At 41.5% G+C, this 26,165-nt stretch overlaps 1 protein-coding gene across 1 annotated transcript in view; it reads left to right on the forward strand.

The window, feature by feature from the left end:
- Positions 1-7,696: 7,696 nt before the first annotated feature.
- The window catches only part of FAM171A1 (family with sequence similarity 171 member A1), an 85,357-nt gene continuing 66,888 nt past the window's right edge, over positions 7,697-26,165 (forward strand). Inside the window, exon 1 of the mRNA XM_062494613.1 lies at positions 7,697-7,790. Coding sequence (XP_062350597.1) covers positions 7,697-7,790 — 94 coding nt within the window. The remainder of the gene's footprint in view (positions 7,791-26,165) is intronic.

Here is a 26,165-nt window from a genome sequence, read left to right on the forward strand (position 1 = left end):
CAGCTGTAGCTGTCAAAGGGATTACTAAGGCATGATGGGATGTGTGTGGCAGTCAGATGTAGCAGAGCAGTCATCTGAGAAAAATTATATCAATAAGTGCCATAATGTTTTGGGGTTTTTAACTAGGTAGCTAAAAAATTCTCAAAATTATTTACAGTAAGAACTGGTGGCATAATATGGTGAAATGAATACCTAAAATATTTCAAAAGTTGAGCTTTTTAGATAGAGTTGGACTTGATGATCCTTGTGGGTCCCTTCCAACTTAGGATATCCTATTCTAGTCTGTTCTGGAACAGAGGTATTTGCAAATTGCCAATAACTTTGAGCTATTTAAAAGCTACTGCATAATGGCATTTGGAGAAAAAAAACCCTGAGCTTTAAAAATGGCAAGTCTCCACCTCTTATGAAGAAACAATGATTCATACTGATGCAGCATTGTCTACGTGACTCAGCAGGTGTATTGACACCAACCAAAGATGAGGAATGGGTTCTGATCAGTAAAAAAATCCCCTTTCCTCAATTTAGATTAAGGGAGGAAAAAGATTGAACTAGGAAGGTGGGAGTACCTGTAGTAATCAAGATTACATAAAACTGCTTGAACAAGACTATGGCTGTAGATATGGCAAAGTCCAGAAATATAAACTGGTATAAATGTATGAGCCAAAACAAGTGGAAGAAAAGACAAAGAAAAAAAAAAAAAAAAAAACAAATGCAAATGCTGTTTAGAAGTTTGGGTGAGCAGGAACAATAATCAGGTTTTAAATGGTAAAGAAAATTCAAGGTTTTTGAGTATAATGCAATAATTTCCAATTGTAAAACTGATATCCTTGAAACCAAAGTTTGAAGTAAATAAAATTTGGAGCAGAAAGATAAATTAGATTTTGGTTAATATAGGCAGTAGCTGAAACCATGAGAATAAGTGACATGTCCTGGATGATAGGGGATGTGAGAGCAGAGGTAATAGGCAGAGAAGAGGAAGGGGAGCCAGAGAAAAGCATAATTGACTTTAGAACTTCTGAGAAAATACTTTTAAAAAATCTTAGTAGGATTATGGCTTCTGAGGCCAATGTTTGCCAGTTTTGTATTGATTTATAAAGTGGTTTGTTTTTATTTCCTTCCAAAAATTTTAGTCCAGGACTTGTAATGATAGCTCAAGGCCATTAAGCAAGACTCTTTTGCATTTTATTTTTGCTGACTCAAATGAACTGTTATCAGGAGGCACAAGGAAGCACAAACACTCACAGACTCTGTGAACAGAGCTGTGCCTGGATGCTTGTGTCACTATCAACTTCCACAAGAGCTGTACTGCTGTGGTGGCCTCCGGGAGAGAACTGAGAGCAACAGTGTGACTTGGTGGTGAGGAACTCAGATCTAAACTGCATTGAGTGTATTTCATCAAAAATTATTAAACAGAGAGGGAAGGCTCTTAGATGTAGTTATTAAGAGTTTTAGGGAAGACAGTGGTTTTATGAAGGCTTTATACCAAAATATACTTTAGAAAGCTTCTATTTTACTGGTGTGTTTTGTCATCACTTGGTGTAGCGTAAAGAAAGTTTAGTTTGTTTTAATCTGACCTTTTTTTGTTGCACCATAAGAGCTTTGTGGCAGGTCAGACTATCATGTAAATAATATCCAGCAGAGTTTAAATCAAACCTTCAGAAAAAAATTCAGGTTCACCTAGCTGATACCCAAATGACAGACATCCTGTCATCTGAATGGAGTCATAAATAACAGAAAAGGGCAAAGAAGGATTTTAACAATGAATAACAATTTCCTGTTAATTATCATCTATGTTAACCTTATAATAATCCTTAGTATGAATGTTGTCATGTTTTCTTATTTTATTCAGAATTTTGTTATGTTGGTGTTCTTACTAAATCCCTAACTCCCAGAGTCAGGGATTCATCTGGGACTCTCAAATATTTTTGTTTGTTTTAAATTCACCTTTCAGAAATCCAGGAAAATCTGGAAAACAGAACTACCTTAGAGTTTGAAAAACCCCCTTGCCTGTCATAAAATGTTCTGATATCTCCCATAGCTCCCAAAAGTTCCAGAGGCCCCACACAACCCTTCCTTCATCCTTCCTTCCCCTGTTCCCAAACCCACTGACTCCTTGGTCATCCTTTCATCCCTGCTTCAGATCTCCCAGTCCCTTCTCAGTTGCTGAGCCTAGCTCCCAAAATCCTCATATTAACTTCAAGACTCCCTACTAGCTTTTCCTCTGCAACCTTTATACAATGCTTCCAGATTTTTTTTTTAATTTCAGCCTAGTCCTATTCTGGCAGCTCCCATAAGATAAATATAATTTTATTTAATACAGAATAGGGAAGTAAAAGCTACTTTTGGCTCTAATATTTATTGAAGTCTTGAGCTGGTCCACATACAATTGTCTACTAAGGGATTTAGTGTGCAGTCAGGTATGGGGATGTATTTCACACATAACAGTTTCACACTGGCTTCCCTATGTAAACAAGTACTTAGGTTTTGCTGAGGCTAACATTTCTTTACCTTAGGAGCAGTAGTTGACTTTCTTATTAATAGCACAGCATGTGTGTGTCAATATTGAAATTATCTGAGATCTTCAGGGTGAAAGGTATTTATGCTAAAGACAGCATTATGTTTTGGTATCCATGTTCAGCATGGCTACAAATAAAACAACATAGTACTCAATCACTGCTAGATTTCTCAAAAGGACATGAAATAATTGTTGTCATGGTCATAAAACTGGGGTTTTTTCTTTGAAAAATCCAGTACTAAATAGCTTCTATAATTTTCATGTAAAATGTTTAATACCACATAATCTGTAGTTGGCTCAATTTACCAGGAACACTGCAAAAAAATCTTCAGGGCTTTATATCTGACATTCATTTTTTTGTTTGTTTGTTTGTTTAAGATTTAGGTTTTTGTGATCTTCCATATGTAAAGTAACCTGTGCACCAGTAAACAAGGACTCTTCTAGAAATTATAAAAGTACTTCAAAGCAATTCTCAAATGCACACACTGCTACTGCCAACCAGAAAGGCTAGATAACAGTCTGCTAGAGCTATGCCTTTATCATAAATATTTGCACCTTCTGGTTCACTGAATTCACTTGCTATATATATATGCAATATTTAACTGTTAATCCTCCATTATAGATTTGTCATTGAGCACTGCTCTCATAACTTGTATTTGTCTATGTGGAAATAATACCACAAGAAATATGGTAGTAGACACTGTGATAAAGAACAGAAAAGAACTAATTAGCCCAGCTTTTTGCTTAAGCATATTCAATATACCTTTCAAGGGTGTCTGAATATTGCAGAATTAAAAATTGGAAATTTTAACTGTAAGCCTACCTGCAAACTAATCCATATAGTCTCCAAGGCAGTCATTGAATCTACTAATTGAGTCTACTCATTGAGTAGAGTCTACTAATGATTGGTACAGAGAGCCTCATTAATAGCTTATATACTTAGAACTCATGTTCTAAGTATATTAGTACTTGAACAGTCAACCAATTGAAAATGTGTTTGTACAATTTAAAATATAATTTACATTGTTTGTACAATGTAAAAATGTACTGTGTGTAGCATCAGCATGGGCTGGACAAAGAGGAAATGCTGCAGAAAAGTACCCACACTGGGTTAGGAATAGGCCCAGATATCTAGTTGCCACTGCACCTCCAGTGCTAGGGCTCAAGTATTCTTTCTGAATAGAAATCACAGAATGGTTGAGGTTGGAAGGAGCTTCTGGAAGTCACCTGGTCCAACCTGCCTGCTTAGGTAGGGCCTCATAGAGCCAGTTGCCCAGGATTGTGTCCAGACGGCTTTTGAATATATCCAGGGATGGAGACTCCACAATCTCTCTGGGCAGCCTGTGTCAGTTCTCAGCCACTCTTACAATAAAAGTGGTTCCTAATGGTCAGAGGGAACTACTTGCATTTGTTTGTGCCCACTGCCTCTGGTGCTATCACTGGTCACAACCTACAAAGCCTAGCTCCATCCTCTTTGCGCCCTCCCTCCAGGTATTTATACACATTGATCAGATTCCCTCTGATCCTTTTCTTCTCCAGGCTGACCAGTTCCAGCTCTCTCAGCCTTTCTTCATAGGAGAGATGATCCAGTCCCTTTATCATCTTCACAACCTTTTGGTGGACTCTCCTCAGTGTGTCTGTGTTGCTCCTGGACTGAGGAGTGCAGGACTGGAGACAGCACTCCAGGTGTGGTCTCACCAGTGCTGAGGAGAGGGATCACCTCTCTTGATCTGCTTGGCAATGCTGTGAATAATGAAGCCTAGGATGCCATTCACCTTCTTTGCTTTAAGAGCACTCTGCTGGCTCATGTATGATCCAAATTAGAACTCAGCTCTCGCTACAGCCTGACTTAGGTAATTTTATTGCATCAATGTTATTTATTGACACTTCTTCTGTGGTGTTGCAGTAAATTGTCTCCTTTTTTCCTTAAGGGTGTCTAGTCAATGGGTGTCAGCAAACAAGGCATGGAAACATGATGGGGTATAACTCACATTTGCTTAAGTTGAAGAGGATTTGAACTGAGCTATATGATACCAACTATCCCTTGTGTCACAGGGAGTTTTCATCCAAGAATCAATGGCATTACCAATATGTCAGTGTTAGATGCTTCAGTGCTCACTGGGGCAACAAAGAAAAGATCATTTCAAGAGAAGCTCTTTGGAGGAATAGCTCAGGTTCATTACATAAATAGCAGCATTTATGAGAGTGTTACCATGTAATTATATAGATAAATGTAGCCTTTTCAGGTAAGAGACAAGCCCCGTGTGCCCAGCATAGTTTGTAAGGATAACTGGGCTGAAATACAGAGAAATGCAGGGAGTATGTGGTACTATACACAGCTTGTGTTTTCAAAATCTGCAGCTCAGAGGTCCAGCTGTACGTTGGGCTGCATCACAAGAAGTGACCAGGAAGGTGAGTGAGGGAGGTGATTCTGCTCTCTCCTTTCATGGCGAGTACATGGAGTACTGTCAACAGCCCTGGAGCCCTCAGATAAGGAGCCCAAAAGAGGGGTATGAAGATGATCACAGGACTGCAACACCTCTCCTATAAAGACAGGCTGAGAGGGCTGGGGTGGTTCAGCTGGAAATGAGGAGGCTTTGGGGAAAACCGTATAGCACCTTCCAGTACCTAAAGGGAGCTGCAAGAGAGAGCTGGAGAGAGACTTTTTACAAGGGCATGTAGTGATAAGACAAGGGAGAATGGCTTTAAACTGAAAGAGGGAAGGTTTAGATGAGATAGCAGGAGTAAGTTCTTTACTGTGAGCATGGTGCAACACTGGAACAGGTTGCCCAGGGTGGATGCCCATCCCTGGAAGTGTTCAAAGCCAAATTGGATGAGACTTCAAGCAACCTGTGGAAGGTGTTCCTGCTTATGCAGGGGAATTGAAACTAGATGGTCTTTAAGGTCCCTTCCAGGCCAAACCATTTGATAATTCTGTGATTTCTTTGTGAAATATCTCATTTCTTTCCAGACTAAGTTGTTATGTGTTATCCACTGATGTTGCAAGAATTGTTGTATCTGGTTGGTTTTTGTGAAAATAATACAACTATATTCAGGAAAATGCATTTTCCTCTGTAACAAAATGCTCCAGCTTTCCTTATGGACAGAAATAGGTTTTATATAAGTTTCTAGCTCCAAGCTCATCCTATGTATGCTAATTTAAGTTCATGAACATCCAGAGAAAGAGAAATGGGATCTCAGGAAAAAAAAAAAAAAAAGCTATATTATTTTCTCCATGGCCAACCTCCTTTCTTTAGGAACAAGTTGCCTCACAGTTAAGACATGCCATGAGTTTACAATATTGAAATCTTTGTTTATGACAAGCAGGAGTAAGATCACATGATCAGTATTTGTTCATTTAGTCTTCTCCATGAACTGAATAGCCTTTTTGTACTTAGTTTTCTTATGGGACTGAACTTTACAAATAAATCCTCCAAGTTCTTGGGATAAAAGGATAAAGTTGCAGTGTCTACACAGTATTTATCAACTCTCAGAAAATGTATTTGAAAACAGAAAAACCAAAGTGAAATATGCTGTAGTCAAATGGAGTGTCTCTGAAAATTATCTGTTAAATCAGTGTTAACACTTCTGGGGTACCAGAATTTCATAAAATTCATAAAATAAACAACCTGTAGCTTGTGGTGTAGCTACTCTGGTCAAATACTGAAATGGTAAAATAAACAGCTGTATCGTTTTCTAAAAATCAATCTGTAATGCATCACATTTTTATTGGAAGATTTTATTTAAAATAATAGATTTACAAATAAATTCTGAAACTTTAAGACACCTCAGTGAGAGATTACAAACTTCAGCCTTAGAGGCCAAGTGAAGCACTGGCAGCGTTTGGGAGCAGATCGTGGGAAATCCATGAGGCAGTGGGGCAAAGGCTTTGCTTTGCACAGCTGTGTAAAGACTTGCCATAATAGCTGTCTGGAGCAGCAATCTCCGCGCTGGAGGAAACATGAGGAGCGCTAGTTCTCCCTCCCTGAGGACGCGTAATGCTCAGCAGAGACCGGGAAGGGAGGAGTGATTGCTGTGCCCCTGTGTTGTGACTCCAGTTGGCCTGAAGGAAAGCAAGCCGAGAGATGCTCTTAGGGAAGATGCAAACCACCCCAGTGAGAAAGCCCCCAGGGAGAGTACCCTGCCCCCGGCAGAATGTCCCCACTGCTGCCCTTGCCGTGCTCCGCACGGGGCGGGGCGGTAGGCATCGTGCCCGGTCTCAGCCCTCAGCGCCGCGATTTCCAACCCAGAGGTCACCGTTCCCGTGCAGTTCGCTATAGCATTTTTTAAACTGTTTTGTATTAAAACCAGTAGATGGGTGCATTTGCTGTTGCTTTGTGGTTGGTTGGTTCATTTTGTTTTCAAAATTCGCTTTCTATACTCCAGCAGCGGCAGAGGCCCGGCCGGAGGTCACGCCTGGCAGCGGGGACGGGGGGACCCTGACCCCCCGACACGTCCCAGCCGTGCGAGAGCAGGTCACCGCGCCCGCCTTCCGCCTCGTCCCTCCCGCTGGCTGCGGTGGGAGGCGAGCGGGGCCAGCACGGCTGGGGAGGCCATTTTGCAGCCGTTCAGGGAGGGAGAGCGGGCGGCGGGCGCGGCCGGGCGGGACCCGGCCCCCGCGGCAGGTGAGCGCGGCGGCGGCGGGCGCGGGGCCGGGCGGGGCTGCCCGGCGGGACACGCGGCGGCCCAGGGCGGGCCGGGGGCGGCACCGGCGCTGCCGGGGAGCCCCGCGGCGGGGCAGGGCAGGGCGGGGCGCGGGCGGCAGGGGGCGCTGCGCCGCCGGGCGCGGGCAGGGCAGGGCAGGGGGTGCAGCCAAGGGTTACGGGGCGGGCGGGGAGCCCGGGCTGCTCCCGCGGGGCGAGCGGGGGGATAAACGGGAGCGGAATTAAAGAATAAGCTCGGGCGGACAGGCAGCGGGGCCGCGGAGCTCTCCCGCCTCTCCTTCCTTCCCCCTCGCCTCCACCGCTCGCCCGCCCGGGGGCACAGCGCGGGACGCGAAGCCGGGGCGCAGCGGCGGGACGACAATGCAGCAGGCGGAGAAAGCAGGAGGGGCAGCGCACGGCAACATGGAGGGAGGCGCGGAGCGGGCCAGCCCCTGATGCGGCTCTTTCTCCTCCTCCTCCGGGCAGCGGCTCCGGCGGCGATTCTCTCCCTGGCGGCGGCTGGCGGCGGCGGGTGGAAATGAGCAGGTCGGCGGCTCTTCTCCTCTGCCTGCTGGGCTGCAACGTGTGGAAGGCGGTGACCAAAACCTTAGGGGCGCCCGAGGCGGCTCAAGGTCGGTGCGGGATGGGCGGCGGGACCGGCCCGCTTTGTGCGGCGGTTCCCGGGGGCGGCGGGGAGTGCATTTTGCGGGGGGCCCGACCGAGGGTTACGGCGGGGAAGCGGGTCGGTGATGTGAGACCTCTCCTGGCTTCCACCGGCCGCCGCAGATCCCGCAGCCCGGAGAAGCGGAGGCAGCCCCCGCGGCTGGGGAGCTTTTGTTACTGGCAGGGGCAGGGGCTGCGCTGGCCTCATTGTGCTGCCCCCTCCGTTCCTCTCTCCGTCCCTCGGCGCCGCCGGAGCTGTTGCATTGCGTCCTTTTCCCCCGGTTTCCCTTCTCCTCACCGTGCCCGCTGTAGGGCCCGACGCGGCGATGAGAGGCGGGTGGGCAGGCCGTGCGGGGCTGCCGTGCTGGGGTTCACCCCCTGGGCTGACGGCGCGGCTCGGCCGCGGCCCCGGGACGTTTCCGGGCCTCCTCCGGCCTTTTGTTCGGCGCGGTGGCTCCCGCCGGCCGGGCGGGGTCTGTCACTGCTGCCCCTGGGCAGCCGGGCAGAGACGCTCCCCGGCCGAGCAGGGTCGTCCTCCGCCCTCACCCGGGCGGGCGGAGAAGCCGCAGTGAGCTTAGTGCCCGAGCGCCCCGGGGGCACCTAGAGCAGCTCCTGATGCTCCTGTGCCGGGCTGCGGGTCCTGCCCTGGGCTGTGCAGCCTTGATTTTCATCTGTGCTATGGTGTGGCAGCCCCTCGGCCGGCGAGGTGCACCTGCCCTCCAGCCCTCCCCCGTGTGGAGTCTCGGAGAGGGGGAAGACGCCGCCGTGTCCTCCCCGCCCTTGGCCTTGCGTTTGGTGGCAGCTGGGCAGCTCCTCCGTCGGGCTCCGACAGGGATGCTGCATCGTGCCTGCCGGGACCACGGGTATGTCAGGATGCAGAAAACTTGTATGCATAGGGGTACAAGACATGTTAGAAGGAAATGCGTCCTCCCTTGTGGTCGACGTTGGACTTGTGGCATGTATTGTCAAATGGCAAAATGTGTCATCTGGGATGAGCGATCGTACACCGGCTGAGCCTCCATGGCAGCGGGCTGGTGGCATCCTTCCTGCCGCCCTGGGGTGGATGTGCACCCTGTGAAGGGTATGCTTATGTCCTGTTCCCTCAGAGCTTTCCTTACCTCACACAGGTTGTAACAATCAGTAAGTGATGCCAGCTGCAAGAAATAAAACATTAAAAGTAACCTTTTTGATTTCCTTCTATCATGGCTGTATTTAGGTACGCTAAATAGAATCTGGGTGGGCATGTGTTCACACACAGCGTAGTGAAGAGGTAGAAGTGTCTTGCAGGAAAACCTACCACGCCAGGCAGTCTGACATCAAATGTGATACCAGTTTCTGCCTTTTTTAAAGGACAGAAAAATAGCTGCTCTGGAACAAGAACTACTAACTAAAACTCAAAGGCCATTAAACTCAGGATATACTGAGTTTATTGATAAGCATGCCAGAAAACCAGAGAGCTGTGTGTGGCCCATGAAGCTAGCACTTAAGATACCAAGGTAATACCAAAATCTACTATAATTTTTGTATCATATGGAAAATCTTCTTCATGTGATCAAAGTGGTAAGGTGTCGGCAGAATTGGTGCCTTTCATCTGCCTTTCTGAGCTTGTCTTCTTTTGTCAGGCTCAATTCAGATGGCATTGAAAGGCTTGTCTGTAGCTGCTGCATCCACATCAAGACTGATGGCTGATTATTTGAGTAATAACAGCTATGTCACTGAGTTGAGAATATCTTTAGCAAAATAGAAATGTCTAATTTTGTCTTCCACGTAAGAACATCTAAGTTTTCATAATGCCACTTTCCAAAGCCTGATTAGAAGCCCAGTCTTTACTCTTTGGGCATGTGCATTGGTACAAGGGGATACGTAGAGCTGATCTCGTATCAAAGTGTATTCTGCTTCCTAATTACCACCTCCTTACTGTGAATCTTTTTCTCGAAGTTTTTGCGATGACAGCTTGTAGCCCTTGAATAACTTCCTGAACATCAGGTGTGATGATTTTTTGGGGAAAAAAGTTTTAGTGCCAGGTACATTCCCAGTTTGTATACACATAGCATAGTAAATGGCTGTAAAACCTAAACTAGCTGTTTCTCCCTCTTCCCCTTTTGATACTATGGTCACTGTTGTAGCTACAAGTAAAAACCCATTGCCAGAGTTCGGGGATGTTTGCAGATGACTGTCCTTCCCATTGTGGCTGTGAATGGACTCATTAAAGACCAAATTATTGAAATAAAGGTAGAGGTTAGAAAGCCAGAATGTGCCATTAGGGAATAATTGCTTCAGCTGCAGTATTTATTGTTGGACAGTTTACATGAGACTAGGGTAGAGAAACCTACTCATGGTGGGACAGATCAAATGAGACTTGGTTAAGATGTTCCATATCTGTGTTAACAAACCAAATAAATAGGTCTTGGATTTGGAGCCTTTTGAAGGTGGGATTTATAGTCAGCCTTCTTTTTAAGGAAGGGATGAGGAGGGATCCTTTGCATCAATCATTTCTCTCCTTCATTGGTCTTGGACATATGTTCAGACAGTCCCAGCTTCAAATTCTCCTCAGCCAGACTTGATTACGTAATTTGTGAATAGGAAAGTACTGGTTATTAAAGCTCTGCACTTAGCACCATATTTAGAAAACTGAATGACATTTTTATGCAGATCTCTTGTGGCATCTGAAGGTCACAGAGGTACCCTGTAAGTTTCACTAACTTACTTGCTTTAATACAGTAAAATTCTCAGATGAGTTGTTTGCTTTTGTCAACAGCAGAAGTTGGAGCCCCAGCAGCTGGAACCCCGGCAGTGAGGCAGTTAGATGTCTGTGAAGGTACCCTGTAGAACCTTTACCTCTATAACTTCTCTCAAGTACATAAAACCTGACAGGTGTTTCAGATGAATTATGGTTTTGTAGGGTTTTTGTTTGGTTTTGGTTTTGTTTAGGTTTTTCAATTGTTCTGACAGGTATTCCAGAACTTCAGTTTATTTTAGTGCTGAAATGAATGTGTGCAGATTTTAAAACAAACGAGCAAGCCACCAAACTAACCCTTAAGATGAATTCCTATTGGCACTGGTGATTTGTTTGGTGAGTATACAAAACACATGGTGCATGTTTTTCACAGTAATAGGTCACATGTAAAACCCAACAACAGAGCCCTGGCAAATAGGAATTTAAGAGTTATATGAAGTTGTAACATTAGCCCAGGGAGAATGTAAGTAATTTGTAATTTGGGAAGGGATTATATTTCTTTATCGCCTGTAAACTTTGCTTCTCAGTAGAAGATGAGGATCATTCATTTGTAGCTGCTGTGGAGGTCTTTTTAGAGGCATCCTGGAATACTCTGTTTTAGTGCTGGAATCTGGCATTATTTTTGTCTGCTGCAGTGTGTACTGGTTTTAACTGGTATTTCAGTTTGTCTTCCTATTTTATTAGTTGTTTAAAATTAAGAAGTTATGAATAATAAAATAACATTTGAATAATAAATAGCAAATACTAGCCTACTAGTCGATGAATATGCTCAGGATATCCCACCTTCACAATCTGAGAATGAGATTAGGTAGATAATTATTTTTCAGTATGATGGTGAGTAAAAATTCAGATGCTGCTGCTTAGCTGAAATCTGCTGTTTTTTCCCCTCTATGTGCATGGAGGACAGGAGGGTTGATGCTTGAGTGCTGCTGTTTGGAATTGCCTTCCTGCAAGCAGCCATTGCATTACTTCATGGAAGCTGACTTCACAACCATTTCAGCTGGACATTCTGCAAAGTCTGCTTTTCTGGGCAGCACAGTAACAGCTCTGAGAAGACCCTCCAGTTCTATGTTGGGTTTTTTTGGTTTATTTTTAAACTGCTTATCTCAAGCTTGCAGCTTTAACAATGATGCTAAAGTTTAGATGCTGCAAAAATAGTCTTTATAGTTTTTCCTCTTGCCCTGCCATACTGTCTCTTCTCATTCAGCTGCATATTACTAATGACCATCAAATCCAAAGGTTTATTTCATTGAGACCACAAATGGACTCCTTAGAGTAGAAGCTAAATTGCTGTAAAGCTGTACAAAAAACATTGCTTTATTTTAGTAGAGGAGCCAGTTGTTTACTCAGTACTAGATAGTGTTGTAAAATGTTAATGAAGATGAGGTGTTTGTTGATGTTATCAATTATCAGATCCAGGTAAGCACTAGATTTTGGTTGGGTTTTTTTCATGTTTGTCTTGAATGCCTGCAAATGCCTAGTAACTGATTTCCCTCAGTCAGATGAACAAGTTACCTAGGTGATCTGAGGGTTTAAAACTGCGGTCTTTTTCTCTTGAGCATTTGTGTTCACCCTTTTGGCTTGTAATACCTTGCACTGAGTGATTCAACTTACCTTCATAATGTGTGTATGCACGTGACATAACAAATTCATGTGCTGGCTTTCCCTACAGTCCCACTTGTGTTTTTTGTCTTTTTTGCCCACTTGTGTCTTGAGGTAGTGTTAATTGCCATGTGTTTCTTCTTCTCTCCTTTTGAACACCACACTGATGCCTTTTTTCTGCTTGAGTGCAAACTGGATTTGTGAAGCTTTTATGGATGGCTGTGTTGACTTTTGGCCAAGTAAATGGTTTCAAATACCAGGTTCTGGTAGCAATGAAATGCAATTTTACAATTTTTAATTGTAACGGTTAACAGAAGCTTGGCTATATGTATTTGTGTGCTGGGGAGGAAGAATTGTGCATTTAGCATTTTTTGTTTAATATCAGAAATCTCCAGTGGTTTTGGTAACAGAAGGAACAGAAATGTCACTCCACTTCCTGTTATTACAAATTCCAGATTAGTTATTTACCCTTGTCTTCTGTGGGCAAAGCTAGGTTTGGCACAGGAAGAAAGCGGAGAAGAAAATGCATGCTAAGGAAATGCAATGCTTTGGTTGTCATTATAGCAATGTGCTGTACCTGGCAGGTTGGAGGTTCATCTTGAATGCTGTTTCTTAACAGCCCTTCTTGAAGTCTCACCATTGAATAGCAGTGTGGTTGGGAATGATGCTTCTATTCCACATCTCAAAATTCCAGTACTTTGGATTAAGTACAGTTGTTGTGAACCTCAGCCTTATAATTCAGGGAGTGTTCTTCCAGTCAGCTAAAGACAAACTAAGTAATGTCTCAGAAATACATGCAACTTGAAATCTAAACAATGCACTTTCAGTATTTCTATTGGCTTATACATTCATTATATTATGCAAGCTGCATTTTTGGTAAGATAATTTTCCTTTGCTCTAATATATCTATCTATCTATCTATCTAGATACAGATCCATCTGTTCTGCCTTCAGATATGAAGAAAGGCAACTCCTGAGAGAACTGTGATGTTGATATCCTGCTTCTCCCACAGCTCCCAATGGTTTTACCATATACATGCCAGGGAGCAAAAATAAGGGAGGCAAGAAGTCTGTGTAAATGGTTGTATTTACTAGAAGGAATCAGTGTAATAATGCTAATATAATACATGTTAATAATGTACACTAAAATACTGTGTTTTAGGAAGTGCCAAAGAGCACAGAGTGATTTTTTTTTTTTTTCCCTTCAGAAATTCCAGAAACGTTATCCTGAAGACTGGTTTGCATTAAACTTTCAGTTAATGTAATATCTGGCTTGCTGTGCATGCATAATAAGCATTATCCACGTGCTTTTTACAAATACCATTTTTAGTTTTATTAGAAACTGGAAAATATGTATGTATTTTTTAATGCAGAGCCATAAAAATGTGAACATATTATAATTTCTTGTTGCTTTTTCTAAGTGCATGGAATCCTCCACTTTAGAGTACTAAGACTGAATCACAGTTGACATAATGGCATATCTGAGCCATTGGAAGGAGTATTTTTAAGCATGTTTCAACAAAGAGCAGCATTTTCATTTCTGTAAAATGCTGATATTCTGTTTCAGGTATACCCATGCCACTCTTGCTAGCCTGAAGAACAGCAGATCTTGAGGAAAAACTGGAGGAAAAATTTATTTATGTATAGTATAGTCTCTAAATTTGACTCCCTATTCCTTAGGGGTCATCACTAGCTACTTAGGGGATTTGGTATTATTTAAACAGAGTTGCAGTGGATATATGTTTTGAGTAGAAGCAGTTTATGCAGGCAGGTCACAAAATTCCCTGGAAATCCAAAATACCAAAGCTATCTTCTAATTGTTCCTACTCTTACTTTTTGCGGTTCTGTGAGCTGTCCCTGCCTGTGCCATTCAGCGGAGGCATCCTAGGCAGTGAATTCCTGTCTTTGTTCAATATCTGTACACTTCATGCATTGGCAGGTGAAGCCTCCCTGTCACTGTGAGTGGGAACTGCACCATGGCAAGCTGCTGCTGTCGTGGGTGCTTTTCAGATGGAGAGGCACAAGAGCATAGAGCAGTATAGAGGGCACCACATAGGCCTTGCTGGGGCTGGAGTCACTTGTAGGGGCCACCCTCAGCCTCTCTGCCCTGAGGGTTTTGAGGAGACACAGTGGCAGCTGAAGTTAGCAGAGAGGAAATGGAGCACGGAGCAGAAGCCAAGGGGAAGGAAGTAGCAGCATCCTTTCAACTTGGGGACAACAAAGAAGCTGAATCCAATGAGGTACATAATGCTTCCAGTTGTAGCTGCAGGACTGCTGAGAGCTGCTGTACGGTGTGATAGGTATAACACAGTAGCAGTGTTTTAACAGTAAAGGGAAGCTCACCTTGACAGTCCATAAATGCTGTGATAAATAGGAGGTAGAAGTAGATGAAGTACTCCTGCCTTGTTAAAGAAAATGTAGCCCTTCTTCCTGCATTGATTAACAGAAGTGGTAGTGGTATTGAGTTCTTCCACTTGTTTCATCCTACCTTTGTGATTGTCTGTATTGAAACATGGTGTTTTCATCCTTTATAAGCAAAGGCGTATACAGCAGCAAGTATTTCTCAGGTGATTTTGTGAGACTTGCTAAGAAAACAGCACCAAATTAAGCTAAAAGCTGCATTTGTACTGCTGCTGCAAGGAAATTAATGTATCAGCAGTTTTGTCCAGCCCTCTTGCTCTTCACCTTACTGTGAAAAGTTGTGAAAGGTTAAGATGCAAATATCTCATATTTCAGTCTGTACATATCAGGTACTCCTCATGTGAGGGATATGCAGTTTGCATACAGGGTAGGAGGCATCTTGTCTGACTTGGGTGTCTGCAGTCTTAAAGTGTCTTCATTGTAGTGAGTTGCCCACGGTCCTTTTACAGACAAGAAGATCTAATCTCAGCTAATGGAGCCAAGTATCATTCCTGTCACCTGGAGTAAGCAGATTTGGGTTGATGAATATCCACTGTGTGAATCTCCACTGACGAGTACGGCAGCCTACACAACACTGTTTGAGTTCCCATTTAGTCAGGTGAATCCTCCCTCACTGCTGCCTCCCTCAGTGTTGCCCTCTGGCTTGGCCTTGAGCTAGAGTATATACAGTATAATAAACTGTGTGAAGGAACACACTCTTTCATTACCTGGCTGCATTATGTGCTTTTCATAACAAGACTGAAACAAGAGTTATTGTCTATTTACATTTCTAAACCATTTGTCTTCATAGCATTATGCTTATGAACCTAAGTGTTTCGTTCCCAAGAGTAAATAAACAAAAAGAAAAGTTCAGAAACAAGTAAGAAGGCTTGTAGAGTTGTTTGGACTTGCCTATGTGTTTTTACCATGTTTTTAATTAGCTTTGTATTCCCAGGGTTGATTTATTCTGAATTAAAGTGCATCATTACTCTCATCTTTGTCTGTTTTCTCATACTGGCATTTGTGTACCAATGTGGTAAACCAGATTAAGGAAATTATCCAACTGAAAACTCCTGTGTGCATCAGCTCAGTCTTCACCTGGATCGTTTCCCTGACTGGATTAATCAGAAATTACACAAATGCTATTGCTGGTGCAGTGGAAAGGGCTGGGAGGAGCTGGTAAGGGAAAACAAGGACTTCGTGGCAGCAGTGCCACTTGATGCAGGATTACATTTTGTGGAACTAAAGCATAAGATAAGGCACAGTATTAAGAAAGGTAACTGTTTTAAAAGTTACTATTTAAAGGAAGCTGCTCTTGGAAATATAATACTGTCCCATTGCTCGAAGTAAAAACATAAAGAATTTTTTGAAAAACCACTTTGCTTACAGTAGAAAAAAAACCTGCATTATACAGTTAATACTGGCAGACCTGGACCTGGGTGCTGGCAGATGATTTGAGGCTCTCTCAAATGCAGCAATCTCTTGTCAGAAGAACAGGTTTTTGTCCCTGCCTAGGATTTCCAGTTTGTACCCTGCACGGAAGATTAAATGGACTTCCATCCACAGTATCAGCTCACTTGTACTGTGACATGAACTGTGACAAATGAAGTCTCAGAAGTCTTTCTCCCAGTTGTAGGGCAACAGGTGAGTTAGTACCTGAGTCATCTTTTCTCTGGATGTTCTAAATGGCTTGAGAGGAAATGATTTATTTTAGTTCATTTGAATGCTAAAGAAATGTCGGGGCAGTACTGGGACTTACCATAGTCTTCTGGTAGAGTAACTTTTGCCAGCAAGTTGTCAGCATGGGATTTGACATGATTAACTGTGATGTCTGGTAGTGTCTGGTCACTCCTCTGTGATCTGTCTGTCATCCAGAGTGATTCCCACCTTCCTTCAGCTAATTGCCTTACTTTCCTTAGCTACTGCACTTTTGCATTGATGTCTTCAAGATTAGATTGTCTGCTGAGAGATAAGAACTTCTAACTCTTTATCCTCTCCTTCCTCCTTGTGTCCCTGTGTTGGCCCTCTTGTATCTTGAAAGCTTGGTTTGTTTTTGCTGAGGACAGGCAGGAAAGTGTACTAGGGAGTGTTCATGGCCTTTTCTTGTTTCTGTTTGAGTTGGGCAAGCATTGCTAGGGAAATAAATGTATCCAGGAACTCTGGAGACGGGAGTGATAGTCTGCAGTGGGTGAGGTGGACAAAGGCAGTAGCACACCACTGGGTAGGGATGGGAATAAACTTGTCCAGGCTTTGCATGGTGTTTGCAGAATGGAAGCCATCAGCTCATCATGGGAGCTTTCTTCTCTCTGCATTGTGGTCCCGGCAAGTTTTGAAACCTGCTGTGCAGTGTGCTGACCTGGACAAAAACTACTGTAGTTAGAAAGGCTAGGGGTAAGAGAATAACATTGACAGACACAGTGAAGCATGGCAAAATACTTGCTGTTTTGTCTTTACTGCTGGTACCCAGGATATTCTTAGAATATTCACAGCTTATTTCAGTGTTCAAAGTCCTGGCAAATAACTTAAGCTTGGGCCAGTCTCTAGGTTCGTGATGTATGATTTACAGGACCCAGGAATACATGTTTGGAATGAGAGCAGTATTTTCATTATTTTGTGGTGAACCTGAATGTGGTTACACTTTTCCCTACCATAAAAATTTTAAAGATGCTAATTTTCTTGAAAAATTAACTATCCTATAAGAACAAAGGAATTTTTTATTTAATTCTTTAAAATACTGCTAGTTAAAACTCTTTAGAGGGAACTTTGGCATTAAACTTAGTCAATGTAAATATTGTTGTTAGCATGTTACATGAAAATTAAATATATGGTTGCTTCAAGCAGCCTGAAGCACTAGGAGCTAGAACTTAAAACGGGATGAATTTCAAGTTTGCTTATTGCTGTAAGCTCTCACTGCATTGGGGTTTAGAATATTAAATTAGTAAAAGTACTTTCAAATCCGTTGTTGAAGGAAGAGAATCTGCCACACTAAAGTTCTTGTTGAAACCATTAGTTTTTCCAGACATTTGATAAGGCTTCTTAAGGTCAGATATGAATACTTACCTGCTCTATGAAGCTTTACCTCAGCAAAAACTGATTGCCATTCTTTAGCTATGTTCAGAATTTCGGTGAAGATGTTGTTTTAATTAGTAATTTTACCTGTATGTAATCTTTCAATGAATCTTGGAGGGGTTCTTTCATTTGTTTGGGGTTTTTTTAAGGCATGGTTTACTATAGTTGCATAAGGAGCTGAGTGAGCCCTCTCAGCAGATGTTGTCATCAGAGAGGGGGTCAGAGTAGTGTCATGTCTCAAGACTTTCTGTGCACAGGAAAAGAGCCTTGAGTTTTTGAGGGGCTAGGCAGAGTAGAGAAGTTTTTGTGATGGGCTCCTAGAAAGGTAATGGCTATTCCCATGTGCAAGTTAATGCATGTGTTCAAGTGTACTTTCATTTTACTGTGGTGGAAAAAAAAATTTAAAAATTTATATAAGCTTTCAAGGTGAAACTCATTAGTATAAGTGATAGACCTGTAGGTTCCTTCAGGGCAGTAGAGAATCTTTGCTTACCATAGATAATTGCACTTAAACAAATACACTTTTTAATATCTGATGCATTTGAAGATGTCTTGCATCAGTTAGCTGCTAGGGGAAATCAAATGTCATCTTCCCTTACCCCTAGCCTGATTTCACAGGGGGAAATACTAAAGCTCAAATTCTTATGGCCAAGATACTCTGTGTGCCTGTGCCTGTGGTGATGTTAGCATTTCCAAGAAGGAATATATTGAATGGGAGGAAAAGTAAATGCACAGCACTGTTTCCTTACCATGCTGACATGGGGCAGAAAAATCTCATGGCCTCACTGTAATTTCATGCCATTCTACTACTGTGCAGGTTAACAGCTAGTAAGGATATACTTGAAACAGTCTATCCTGACAGAGTTTTGCTGCATCTAGGGGCTGGCTATAAATGGTATCTGACATTATTGGGTTGCAGGTCATTGCTTACTTTCTGGTGTGTCTTCTTGGAGGTAGCAGAATGCAGCCTTCATTGCTCCAAATGTTAAAATTCAGAAGAGGTTTTTAACAGCCGAAAGTGTTTGAAGGTGATGGGTATGTTTGCCAAAAAGAATAGCACTTTCTCTTGCTCAGTTTAATTTTTAAGTTCTTACAGCTTCTTGAGTATACAGTAAAAGTAATAAAAGTGCAAATTAATAAAAGAGTGTATCTTCCTTGGAAAAGAAAGGCTTGTTGCTTGTTCTCTAGTCACAGGATGAGGAGGGTATGTCTGTTGTGCATAAAATAAGGTCAGGAGTTAAAGAGAAAGTGCAGTGACCGTGATGATACACTGTCTAGGTCAGGGCTGGGAAGTAAATCAAGCCCACACAAGTTTGTTCTTAATTTTACTTCACTGGTTTTTAATTTCATTTTTACTTTAGTGGTTAAGGAATTTTTAATTCATGTGATACTTAATAATGAAGCTTCTGCTTGGACCCTTATGGAGTAATGTTCAGATTTATTCCACCTCTTCTTGCAGGTCCATGCTTTGCTTTGTCGCACTTGCATGAGTGTAAAGGGTAGAGCCAGAAAGTTGCCTGGCAGTGGGCAGCACAGTGGTGTGTCAGCAGTCTGGGCTTGCTCTCAGCCTCCTGGGAAGGCAGAGAGCCCCCACCTGTTACAGTGATGTTCAAATCTGAAGGTTTTTTGGTTTGGTTTTTTTTTTATTTACACGGCAACTTGTCCCCAAAATGAACGGCAAGCTTTGTTTCTGAATATATGTATTAAAACATATATGAAACTAAGAAGATTTTTAGAAAGGGGGCAAAAATAAAAAGCATAAAGGTGATAGGAAGGCATGTAAGTTCCTACATAGGAAATTAAGTTTGAATGGATTCCAGCTATAAGTACTAAGAGCCTTCTTCTTTTCTTCTTGCACTTCCTTCACCTTCCCTTTCCTTCTGAGTTGAGCTTAATTTTTTTACTTTTTTGATTTTGACAGAAGATAACCCATATTTTAAAACATAGTCTTGTAAACAAATCTGTATTTCAGAAATACTCACAAAACTTGACATTGCAGATAACATCAGAATCTCATTTCATGCTTTGAAGCAGCAGGAAGATAAAACGCCTCAAATTCAAGGTGCTTTTAAAAAGTCAATACTTGTCTGTAGTTACAACACAGAAAATACCATAGGAAGCAATTTTTAATTCAGAGAGTGAGGCAACAGTGATAAATGTGGATTTCAGGAATTTTGCTGATAAACCAGTTGCATTTTTCTATGTTCTCCATGCTTACAGTATAATATTTAGTTTAACATTTTTGTTAATTTAAACCCAAACTGATGACCTGTGATTTTTATGAGGTAGCTCTGTATTCACTGGACCTTGCCTGAGGGCAAAATAAAAAACTATGTGTTTTATACTACCTTAAAAGGAATAGGGAAAAAGAAAAGAACTTAATTGTAATCTTAAACTTAACTGATCCTTGTCATGAATTATTCATATATTGGTGTGATTGTTTTTGTTAGGGGATTTTTTAAGCCTTGTAAAGAGGAAAACAAATATGAGTATAATAATTAGTATTACTATAATACCTAGTTATCTTCACACCTTGGTTTGTCTCAGTTTGTCTTAATTATTAGGTTTCTGAGACAAAAAATGTGAGTCAGTAGGATTAGTTTCTCTGAATGACTCTTGAAAAACTGTGAATTTGTTGGAATTCTGTCTTCTTACTTGTGCTAAGAACCTGGGATGGCTGCAGTTGTTTGGAGACCTCAGCATTCATGCACACATGTGCAGATGTGCACATATGCTTGTCTTGTAAGGCCATATGGTATGAATCAAAGCTTACCTCACAGTATAAAACTGCAATGCATTTTCCACCATTTTCAGTTATGTGTTCATGGCATGATATTCTGTACCTCGAACAACTTACAGAGGTTGTCCTTTGTAAGTAGTCATTATTCTGTGAAATTAATGTATTCTCCAGGACACTTAGCTTCAATTTTGTCCTTGGATTGCTGCAGATATTTCAGTAACACCAGAGCTTGTCATCTTTTCTGCTCTCTGGCTTTTTCAAAGCAGTTTTGGCTTGCAGATGCATGCAGTTGTGTTTGTTCCTTCTTGTTCGTGGCAGTAGATTTGCAACAAACCCTTGCTAGCAGATAGAAAGAATGTGAGCTAATTGAGTGTATGAGTGCATGTACTCCCTTGTTCAGGATTTTTAAACAACCCGAGACCTCTAGTTAAACATTGCTGGCTTCTGGTTGTTCTTTTTTTTTCCTGCAGTTTTCATGGTATCTCATACTATTACTGGGAGTTCTTAGAAATTTCCAACTTCATCAGAAAAAGTGAATTTTAATATTAGATTTATAGATCTTTTATGTAAAACTATAGCACTTAGAATTTTTTCTCTTGTTCCAGTAGCTCAAGACAATTCAGCCTTTAGGCTGTGATAGTGTCTTTGATGCATATTAAAAGTTACCTTTTCTAGACAAACAAATACACTTAGCATTAAATTGGAGAACTGACCTACTGTTTATATTTTTTATGTATGAAGATAAGTAGGGTGGTTATGATACCCTGAATATTGACCAGATGCTGAATCAGATGTCTTACTCTGTAAATGCCATTACTGAAAATTAGTACTGGTAGATTTTTCTCTTTGGTAGTCATAGTAGGTCCTTGGGTTCTAACTGTTCCTATATTCTTGTTTGTAACTGATTATGCTGTCACTTTTCTCTATCAGGAATATAAAGCAACAACAACAACAAAAAAAATACATGTTTAGGTAACAAGATGTCTTACATATTGACTTCTTAATGGTTTGTAAGCACTCCAAGCCATCTCTTTGGAATATGTCTGGAAGTTGAATCTTCAGCCATACTTGTAATTTTTGACAAGAGGACTTCAATCGCTGGTAGTTCTGGTGCAGATAATCACCTTGTGGAGTGGCTACATGTAGTATTTCTTCACATAGTCATGATGACCTTGGCTTTCAGAGGAGATGAACGTGTCATCCTCAGTGTGCTGCTGTGTTGTCTTAGAGCAAGGAGCATGCTCAGGCCAAAGTAGGAAGGAGATGAATGATTAGTTCATCAGGGGGTTTTACTAAGAGTTGCATTGTTATTTCCTGATTCTTTTTCTCTGGAGGCTGTCCAGACACATCTTTGTGTCGATTCTGGCGACACTTTATGCATTGTCAGGTTCACTTGAACTTGCCTCTGACCTGTGTTTCTAGTGGTGCAGTGCAGAAGTTCCCTTAGCTGGATGTTTACCCAAAGAATTGTGGAATCATTTGGAAAAGACCTCTAAGATCACCTAGTACAACAGTCTGTCACTAAACCATGCAAAGTCCATCACTAAATCATGTACCTAAGTGCCACATCTACATCTCATGAAGGAGTAAATTATGTCCCTGCTAATAAATGTAAGTCCCTAACAACTTGGCAGTGTTTCAACTTGTTGTTCCAGTTGCTTGAAATATAACTGCATTTTAGCTTCTGAAGGACTCTAATCTGTGTGTTTTGTTCCTTTCTCAGATTCTTAATCTCCATCAGAAGGGATTGAGAAGGATTTGGTTGTTCAGTAGTTCCTGGACAGAGATGCTCTATGTGTAGGTGGAATGAGGCATTTTGCTGACCTTCAGTACTACAGAGGGATGTGCAGAGATGAGCCTGTAGTGAGCGCTGTGTTTCCTTGTTATTCATATTGAGGGAAGCTTGGTTAGCTTGACAGCTGTGGCAGTATCTCATGGCTACCAGCATCTCTTGTGTTGGCCAGTCCTTTGCGTTCTTGACATGTTGCATCCAGACTTAAAGGGTCTGTTGTATTGGCTTTCTGTCAACTGAAGATCCTGAACTGCAGCTTCTTCAGCGTGGGCTGGTGTGGCTGAATGTAGAGCACTGAGCAGGCTGTGTTTCTGTTCTTCACCCTCATCTATGCCCTACTACTGCTGCTTTTTTGGAAAAGCATCCAGATTGTATGGATCTGTGCAATAATTAAAATAAAAAGGTTTATACGAACATTTTGTGTACTCATCGGGGAAAATGAAGAAACATTCATTTCATTGGCTCCTGTTCAGAAGAATGGTGGCTGCTGTGCAGTTGTTTTTGCCTTGCTTTGTGAGCTTGGAACAAATGTCTCATTGTTTTGCTCTCAGTACTTGCAGATGCTGGGCTTTCACTGTTTGCCACCATTGTAACATTTGCTTGGCTGTTAGATACCTGTAGATAGCAGTAGTGCGCAAAAGTAGTGCGCAAGGGCCCCAGTTTGTGACTGGGGTTCTTCTGGGCTGTAATCTGCCAAGGTGGTGTGACTTTTAATGTTTTCCATTGCCAGGTGTGGAGAATGGAAAGGTAGAAACTTCCACAGATACTGAAGGGTTTGATTTGCAGCCTTGGAAGAAACTTGGATTGATGTAAAAATAAAAGGACACGGTCATTAAGTAGAAAAATTATAGACTTATGTTTTTATGGTTGTGAGTAAGAATATGCCTTAAGTAAGAAAGAAACTGTATTAGATAAGATGAAGAGTTCCATAATGTAATCATGTAATTATATAGGGTAAGCTAGGAGTTTTAAGTGTTACAATAGAAGTACGTGTGTGTACGTGTGACAGTAGCTTATTGGATAAAAGTGCAATGTGGAATTGCACTTTGCAGAATTGGATAAATTCTGCAGTGTGGCAGAATTAAGTAGAGGTGATAGGTTAGAAAAACAAAATAAACTTCTTAGCAACTTTCTATTGGATTAAAATGTTATATATTGCCTTGTAATGAAGAAACCCATAACCGCTTTTGCTATGGCTGAATTCTTGCTTCTCTAAACCTCACAACCTCAAGTCTGATGCATTTCAGAGCAATAAATGATCTTTAGCACAATCGTAGTCCCATTCTTTCATTAAAGCAACGATAATAACCAGGGAGCTAAATACTAGAAGTTCTGCTTTGTGACCCCTTCTAACGCTGTACGCTGTGCAACAGAGAAAAGCAAGTAATGTAGAAACAGGAAAAATGTTCTTCTGAAAATGCAAATAGTAGAAAGAGGTAAACACAATAGAAAATTTGGAAGGTACTTACTGGTGCTTTAGTGGCTTTGGCTGCTTGTTCTAAGCTGGTAAATTAAAGTGTCCACCCTTATTTGCCAAAGGCTGGCATTCTCAGAGTGCTTCAGAGTGCTGCTGTCCTGCAGTACTGAGTATGAACTGGAGAGTAGGTTATTGTTCACTAGTTCATATTGACAGCTTGGACTTAATGAAGTGGATACTAATAGAAGAAGTAAGCTTAGTTCAAGGTTATGATATGATGGGTTAGCATTTTTATCTTTCTTTAAATGCTAACTTCTTTATTCAATGTACATTGGGCCTCTCCTTGAGAGAGAGCTTTTGTTGCCCAGATACAGGGACTTGATGTAGTGATGGGATGTTTGTATGATAGAATAGCCTTTCTCAATAGGTGTGGAAAAGATGAGCTTATGGGAAAAAGGGCATTTGTTTGAAGAATTATAAACATAAGCATTTATTTTTCTTACTTGTGCAAAAGCTTCTGTTCTAGGTATTCTGGTCAAAGACAGCATCTGATTGCTGGGTCACAATTGTCTAGCAGGTCTTGCAATGCAGACCTTGTCTCTGAGCTAAATTTGCTGTGGCTGGGTTTTAGTGCCATATTTGGTCTTTACTTTCTGAGCACCTTTAACAAGAATCCAGTGTGTTGTCTGCTTGAATACTGCCTCAAACTAGTTTTTAATAAAAGTACTCAAGGTTTTATGCTTGTTTGTCCTTTTCACCGAGTAGTCATTGGCTCTGTCCTTGTCTCTCGTCCATACATATCTTCTCCCTCTTAGAAATCATACTGCTCTTCAGCCTGACCCATCACTTCTATGTAGGTCATGTCTGATTGTACATACTATCTTAATTTTGATTTCTCTGTCTGTCTGGTCCCAACCAGCTCCTGGCTACACCATAATTTATTACAAGTGACAGATTTGGAGGAGGAGGTCCTCTACTGTATCATATCTCTGACTGTCATAGCAGATGATGGTGCTGTGACATTCCTCTGCTTGGGTGTTTTAAAAAAGTTCCAGTGTGGAGGATACTCTGCAAATTGTAAAACGCAAAGGAGTTTAAAATAATAGTTGCCAAACAGCTTTAACTCCTTAGTTTCTTTCTTGGTTTATATTATGAGTGAGGAATGAAGTTACTTTTTTTTTTTTTACATGAAAAAAATTGACCTTATTATCAACTGATGAGAATCAGATGTGGGATTCTTAAAAGAATTAAAACATGACAGCAAGGGTGTTAATCTTGCAAATGTCTTCTGGTCATGTTTTAAACCTAGCATGAACAGACATGGATGTTTTTAATAGAAAGACAGATACTTAATTCCAAAAAATATACAGGTCTTATGCCAGAGTAAATGCAATTTGTGATTTCTGGTTAATTTTTATTATTATTAATTCAGAATTATTTCCTTGGAGGCCATTTGCAGATTTCAGAACACTTAATAACTTTTGCTAATAATCTTGATATTTTGTGTATTACATAAACTTCAGATTTCCTTGCTAGTCATCTGTGTTTATTTGACTTTCTGAAAGCTGTTACAGGCACCCGCAATAGCCTGTATTTGATTCTTGGATTACTGATTTTTAAATTTTTTTCTTTTTTCCCCCCACTGCTTTGGTTTCATAAGTCTACCTTGTCTGCTTTGCTTTCAGCCTGGAGCAGGTAATTGTTACCTGCTGAACCTGGAAAGCAAATACTTGAGATCTGAAAGTACAGAATGACTGCGTGTTGTTTTCAGAGTGAGTAGCTTGGTCTGTATGGGTGCATTTGGTGCTTGTATGTAGAACAGAAGTAGGGGACTAGGTGCAATTCCTTAGTATAATGTTATGGATCATACCAAGTGGCCCTTCTGCCCTCTGATCTGTCATCTGCAGGATCTGTGATCTGCAGTACTGCAGAAATTACAGGTGGTCTACATGATGTGCCCACAACTCACTTTGTAGGGAAAGATAATGAAGTGCTGTTAATAAAATATGTTAACTTCTGTGTTTGACCAAGAATGTTTGGAGTGTAGTTCTGAATATGAATCATGAAGCCTGTGAAAGTGTAGGAGTATGGTACTGGAACAGACTGGATTTTCATCTCTTGAGCCAGTACTTTGTAAGTATTTTTTGAATCTTACCTCATCTTAAAGCTGAGTTCTGCTTGATTTCCCCATTATGAGTCAGAGGATCTTTCCAAGCATTTCACTGTTATTAGTAATACTGTGCAAATTTTTCAATACTTTTTATCTGCCAGAGCAACTGAAATATTAAAGTCCATGAAATGTGGTATTTTGCTGGCCTTTACTGCTGTGTGCATAGACAGGGTTTTAACCCAACAGCTTGATCCATCTGATTGAGTTCAGTGAAAGTTGCAGTTGCACAAATACCCAGTTAAAAAAATAGGTAAATTTAAAATTTTATAAGCTAAAGATTGCGGCATATGTGTCATAACCAACAGAGGTGCTGAAAACACTTAGCAGTACAGAGCCACAAGCGTTCAGAAAATAAACCAATTAATTTTTATTCATTTGATATGCTGAGGTAAATTCTATTCAGTGGAAAGGTAATTAG

Source organism: Cinclus cinclus, chromosome 1, assembly GCF_963662255.1.
Source record: "Cinclus cinclus chromosome 1, bCinCin1.1, whole genome shotgun sequence".
NCBI lineage: Eukaryota > Metazoa > Chordata > Aves > Passeriformes > Cinclidae > Cinclus > Cinclus cinclus.